The sequence below is a fragment of the Leopardus geoffroyi genome, chromosome D1 (assembly GCF_018350155.1).
Source record: "Leopardus geoffroyi isolate Oge1 chromosome D1, O.geoffroyi_Oge1_pat1.0, whole genome shotgun sequence".
Classification (NCBI taxonomy): domain Eukaryota; kingdom Metazoa; phylum Chordata; class Mammalia; order Carnivora; family Felidae; genus Leopardus; species Leopardus geoffroyi.
In genome coordinates this window covers 109,669,137-109,675,140 of record NC_059329.1, presented here as the reverse complement: position 1 = coordinate 109,675,140, position 6,004 = coordinate 109,669,137, and the positions used below count along the sequence as shown (strand labels likewise).

At 57.3% G+C, this 6,004-nt stretch overlaps 1 protein-coding gene across 2 annotated transcripts; it reads left to right on the top strand.

Moving 5' to 3' along the window:
• Positions 1 to 782: 782 nt before the first annotated feature.
• Positions 783 to 5,873, top strand: CTSF (cathepsin F). Of its 2 annotated transcripts, XM_045485953.1 has the most exons (14): positions 783 to 1,147; positions 1,365 to 1,463; positions 1,758 to 1,842; positions 1,935 to 1,996; positions 2,124 to 2,199; positions 2,800 to 2,913; positions 3,033 to 3,178; positions 3,267 to 3,363; positions 3,443 to 3,523; positions 4,318 to 4,437; positions 4,517 to 4,581; positions 4,686 to 4,776; positions 5,163 to 5,221; positions 5,304 to 5,873. In XM_045485953.1, exons 1-14 carry the CDS (start codon positions 938 to 940, stop codon positions 5,376 to 5,378), a joined length of 1,380 nt encoding a protein of 459 aa, XP_045341909.1. In that variant the 5' UTR covers positions 783 to 937; the 3' UTR covers positions 5,379 to 5,873. The 2 variants fall into 2 exon arrangements, with proteins under 2 accessions (XP_045341909.1, XP_045341908.1); XM_045485952.1 differs by having other exon boundaries at positions 812 to 1,147; positions 4,517 to 4,776.
• The last annotated feature ends 131 nt before the right edge of the window (positions 5,874 to 6,004 follow it).

The window sequence follows — 6,004 nt, the reverse complement described above, 5'->3', positions numbered from 1 at the left end:
TCCCTAGCTGTGGGAACACGTTGTGGGACAATTTCTCCTTCTCATCTGGCTCTCCACTAGAGTGGGAGCTCCAAGCAGTCAGCACTATGCCTAATGCATCTGTTCATGCATCCTCTTACTAGGCCCTGGAACACAGCTGTGAATGCTTGAATGAACCAAAGACAACCTCCCACCTTCCTTTAGTAGTTACCTAATGCTTGCATGTTTGTGTTTGATCCTCACAATGGCCTGAGGCACTGCCAGTCCAGGGGAGATTACCTGCCATTTTGCTGATTGGCAGAGGGGCCTCAAAGAGGGGCAACTGAGCCGTGAACCCAGGTTCTAAAGCCAACTCTCCAGGTTCAAGTCCAGCTCTATCACTTACCGGGTGTTTAGTAAAGCATTTAATCTCGCTAAGCTTCTATTTCCTCAATTATAAAACGAGGATAATACCGACTTCACGGATTGCTACGACGATAAAAGGGAGATGGGATATAATGAGTAACATACAATAAACATGCAATAAATGTTAGTTACTATTTTCATTCTCAGGCTAGCGTCCGTTCCTCTCCCCAAACAATAGCTCTAAGACCTAAAAGGATTATTCCAAGACTGCAGCGCGGGCCATGGGTCTACGTACAGAACTGCTGCCAGGCTGCGTTGTACCCCCTCCTCCACGCCCCCCACCCTACGTCTCCCCTCCTCCTCCCCATCTCCTCCCCGTTCCCTTTCCCCTCCCCGCTGTGGCTCCAATCCGCCTTGCGGCCAGCGCGCCCCACGTGCCTCACGTAAATAACCGAGTGCGCAGGCGCCCGGGACCCGCGCCCGTTGGCCGGCGCCCCGCCGCCCCGGGATCAGGGGGAGGGACGCCGGCCCCTCTGGCCGCGGGCCGCTCCGCCCCGTCGGTTGGTCCCGGTCTGTCCGTCGGTGCGTCCGGGCCTCCGGCTTCGCCCTCGCCATGGCGCCCTGGCTGCTGCTGCTGTCGCTGCTGGGGTTGCTCCCCGGCGCCTCTCCCGCCCCGCCCCACCGAGCAGCCGACGCTCGGGCCCGGGAGGCGGCGTACCCGGAGCTACTGGGGCCCGCCCGCTTCGCCCTGGAGATGTACAACCGCGGCCGGGCTGCCGGGACGCGGGCGGCGCTGGGGGCCGTGCGCGGTCGCGTCCGCCGGGTGAGGACGCGCCGGGGGCGGGGGCTCCCCAGTGCGGGTGCGCGGGGCCCCGGTCCGTGGGTTGGCAACTTTGGTCTGGACCAGGGGTGTGGGCGCTGGACGCCCGAGAGACGAACCTCTGGTAATCGGGGAAAGGGAAGGTGGGAACGGCGGGGTCGTGGGAAGGACGGGCTGAGGAGGGAATGCATGTGCCTACTTCACCCGCCCCTCCATCCAGGCGGGCGAGGGGTCCCTGTACTCCCTGAAGGCGACCCTGGAGGAGCCTCCCTGCAACGACCCCACGGTGTGCCAGCTCCCGGTGTCCAAGAAAACCCTGGTGAGTGACGGGGCTCCTGTAATTCCCCGCCCCCACAATGCGTCTGGGTCAAGTCAAGGGGAAGGGATGAGAGGCACCAACTATCCAGCGTTGAGTCACTTCACAGGCCCTGAGGGCTAGAGACTGAAATGCTCTAAAAGGGGGTGGTGGTGACAGGGTGCTGGGTGTGCCTCGCTCTACACTGTGGGGGTGATTGCCTTGGAGGCGGTCTTCACCTGAGGACCTTCCAGCTGCATCTTGCCAAGGCCTTGTTCCCATACCAGCCCCCAGACTCGCCTCCTCCTCTCCCTCCAGCTCTGCAGCTTTGAAGTCCTGGATGAGCTGGGAAGACACATGCTGCTGAGGCGGGACTGTGGCCCAGTGGATACCAAGGTTACAGGTGCTGGGATAGCCCAAGGATACTGGCATAGTTCAGATAAGACTTCTCTCAGGGTTCAGCCTTGATTTCTCCTCTGTTCCAACCCCATTCAGATGACAGAAATGAGACTTTAAGTTCAGTCCTTCCACTGTTGAACAAGGACCCCCTACCCCAGGTGAGGAACCGATTTCCATGTAGGAAGTTGGCTGCTGCTTTATTTACCCCCTCTTTCCCTCACCCTGGCCTGGGCTCCCTGGTCAACTGAGAAGGACTCCTTGTGAAGACCCCCTGTGCCTTTCCAGGATTTTTCTGTGAAGATGGCTTCAGTCTTCAAGGAGTTTGTTACCACCTATAATCGGACATATGGGACACAGGAAGGTGAGGACCCAGCCTTGGCTGTACCTGTCCCAATCAGATCAAGACATTCCCCTCCCCCCACTTGGTATCTTGGTGTTGGGAAGGGGAAGGACACAAGAGGCAGTGCCTCCTTGCAGAGACCCCTAAGTCCCCAAGTTCTTGCCCACCCTTCCAGGACTGGGCAGCTACCTCAGGTACCTGGTCCCTTCTCCCATCTAATTTTCCTGGTCAGAAAGCATGGGCCTTTATCATTCTGGAGAGAGTGGAATGGGGCAAAGACCAGATTTTCTCTGCTGGTGCCCCCACTTCCCTGGCATGGTAGCCATCCCCCATGACCTCCTATCTAAGGATGCCCTTAGGAGACCATTTTGGTTCTGCCTTCACTCCTAAGATACCACCAGCGTTGCCCCCAAAGTTGATCACACCTCCTGCTCATCGCTTGTGGGTCTGGGCCTCCCCTCACCTCCAGCCCTCCCCAGGGTCTATCCTTAAAAAGAGCTTCAGGCCTGATCCCGAGCCCACCTCCTCCCAAGGGAGACAAGTGCTAGTTAGTCCTAGTGCCCCTCCTTTTATGATCTGCCTGGGGTCTGAGACTTTCCTCTCCTGCTCCTTGGTTCTCAGAAGCCCAGTGGCGCATGTCTGTCTTTTCCAACAACATGGTCCGAGCGCAGAAGATCCAGGCCCTGGACCGTGGCACAGCTCAGTATGGGATCACCAAGTTCAGTGACCTTACAGGTAGAAGTGGTGGCCAGAGCTCTCGTGGAGCCTGAAAGAGTCGGGGCCTACTCCCACAGCCCCGGATCAGGGCTGCCTAATACTTTTCCCCACCATCCCCTGCCCACCTTTGCCCACAGAGGAGGAGTTCCGCACCATCTATCTGAATCCTCTCCTAAAAGAGAACCGCAACAAGATGATGCATCTAGCCAAATCCATTGGTGACCATGCCCCACCTGAGTGGGACTGGAGGACCAAGGGGGCTGTCACCAACGTCAAGAATCAGGTTGGACCCCTAAGAAGCAATGGTGGGACATGAAGACTACCTTGGGGTTGGGAAGGGACCCAGCCCTGACTTTGTCCGTATCTTGCAGGGCATGTGTGGCTCCTGCTGGGCCTTCTCAGTCACCGGCAATGTGGAGGGCCAGTGGTTCCTAAAACAGGGGGACCTGCTCTCCCTCTCTGAGCAGGGTGAGCATCCCACTCTACATTCCTGTCCCCAGCCCAGCCCCTCCAGAGGGCTCCTCAGGACCAGCCTTCTGTCTCCTAGAGCTCTTGGACTGTGACAAGGTGGACAAGGCCTGCCTGGGTGGCTTGCCCTCCAACGCCTACTTGGCCATAAAGAATCTGGGTATGCATTCATGGGATCAGGATGGGCAGCGGGAGCCACTTTTCCCTCCAAAAGAAGTCACTTTGTGAGGGGAAGATATATGAGCATGGAAGTCATGTGAACTGGGTTCAGGTCTTAATGCTGGCCCTTAACAAAGACCTTGAGCAGGTCAGCTCTTTGAGAGCCTCGGTTGCCTCATCTGTGAAATGGGGATGATCTTGCTCACTTCATAGGATTGCCTTGAGTATCAAGTGAGGAAATATACATGAAGTTTCTGGTGCATAGCAGGGGTTCTTGGTGTTTTTGCTGCTTGGAGGTCTGTATTTCCGTAATACCACTAAACCAAGTAGCACACACCTCACCCTTTAGAAGAGGTATTAAACTGGCAATTCAGTTCAGGGGTGGGCTGCAGTGGCCACGAGGATGAGGGGCTGAGGGACTGAGGTGGCTGTACAGAGACTGGGGACCTGGCAGGTGTCTGGACCAAATTGGGAACAGACTGTCTGAGCAGGACAAGCAAGCCATGGTGAAGAGTCCCAGGAATGCCAGGATGAATAAAGATCAGAAGTTGGGAATTGAGTTCCATCTTAGCCACATTTCTCGCTGGTTACTCCCCCATCCCGCTTAGTCTCTGTTTTGTCATCTCTAGAGAGAGGCTGTTGTTCAGAGGGCATGGCCTTGGTCTGGGATGGACGAGGACCTTGAGACCTCACATATAAGGGGCTGATTATAGCTCCTGGCCAGAAGACAAGTGTATGGTAAACGGGGGTCCACCTTTTCTCTCCCCTCCCCACCCCACCCCCACCGTTCCCTAGGAGGGCTGGAGACAGAGGATGACTACAGCTACAGTGGCCACTTGCAGACCTGCAGTTTCTCTGCAAAGAAGGCCAAGGTCTACATCAATGACTCAGTAGAGCTGAGCCAGAATGAGCAGAGTGAGTAAGGGACAGGGTAGGGACAGGCCAGGTGGGGCTGGGGCCTGCGTGTCCCTGATGCTGTCCCTCCCCGTCTCAGAACTGGCGGCCTGGCTGGCCAAGAAGGGCCCCATCTCCGTTGCCATCAATGCCTTTGGCATGCAGGTAAGGTCCCTGTCTCTTGCCTGTCTCTTGCTGACTCCTTTCCCACTTCTCCTTGGAGTTGGCTCCCTACTCCTTATTCTCGCCTCCCCCCCTCCCCGCCCCAGTTCTACCGCCGCGGGATCTCCCACCCACTGCGGCCCCTCTGCAGCCCCTGGCTCATCGACCATGCAGTGCTGCTCGTGGGCTACGGCAACCGTGAGTTCCACTGACGCCCTCTCTGCCCATCCGCCCCAGCTACAGGCACAGATTGGACCACAGCAGCTCAGGGCCTTTGGAGGGGGAAATTGAGGGAATGCCTTTGGGCCACGGGCCAGGCAGGAGCCCTCCGTCCCTTCTGTGGATGGCAAAGCTGAGGTAGTGGAAGGTTGAACTGAATGAACTGTTACAGATGAATAATCTGCCAGAGGAAGACGGCCGGGTGCCCTCCCCAAACCCCAGAGCCATACCAGGAGGGTGGCAGGTGTGGGCCTGTCTTGTTTTCTGCTCTTTTCCTAGTGTCTGTCACAGTAGGCTACAGCAGATACTGGGAGAGGGCCAAGTGCTGGGGGCCCTGACACCTTGCCCTCTGCCCTGCTCCTCAGGCTCTGGCATCCCCTTCTGGGCCATCAAGAACAGTTGGGGCACTGACTGGGGTGAGGAGGTGAGTCTTGTCCCCTTGGCCGTGGCTCTCCAGCTCCCATCCTGCCCTAATGCCCTTACCAGCTCCCTTGCCTCTCTGCCAGGGTTACTACTACTTGTATCGTGGGTCCGGGGCCTGTGGCGTGAACGCCATGGCCAGCTCGGCCGTGGTGAACTGAGGAGCGTCGGCACAGGACCTGGTGCTGACCAGAGCAGCCCCCTCCTCCGCCTGACCTGCGTGTCTAGGCCCCTCCCCAGGAGGCACAGCTGGCTGAGTGATGGCCACCGGGTTACCTCAGGGTGAGAAGGCACTGGGCTAGGGCAAAACCCCTACCCCTCTCCACGCTACCCCACTCCTACCCTGAAGTTCCCCAGCTGCACCTTTGTAGACTTGTGGTAGCTAGGAGGCTCTTGAGCTGAAGGATGATGCCCCTGCAGTTGATGCTGAGGCAAGAACCTTGGGCTTGGATAAGGAACGGGTGGGAAGCAAATATTCTGGTCTTAAACTCAGCTCTGTCTTCAGCTGGCTCTGGCTTCCTGTCCCGGCTTCCCTCTGTCTGATGCTATAAATTTTCTGGTTCCCCTGGATTTAGGGACAGTGTTTCCTTCCACATCTAGAGAAACTCTTGTAACTACCTTTTTCTAACAGCAATAAAGAGGTGTCCTAGGCCCCAGTGTGGTGTGATTGTTCAGTACCTTTGGGCAAAGAGGGGTGGTAGGGATCCCTGGAAGGTTAAGGTTGGGCAGCTGATCCTGCTCAGGAGCATGAGGGCCCAGTGTCTGCTTCAGGAACCAAAAGGAGATG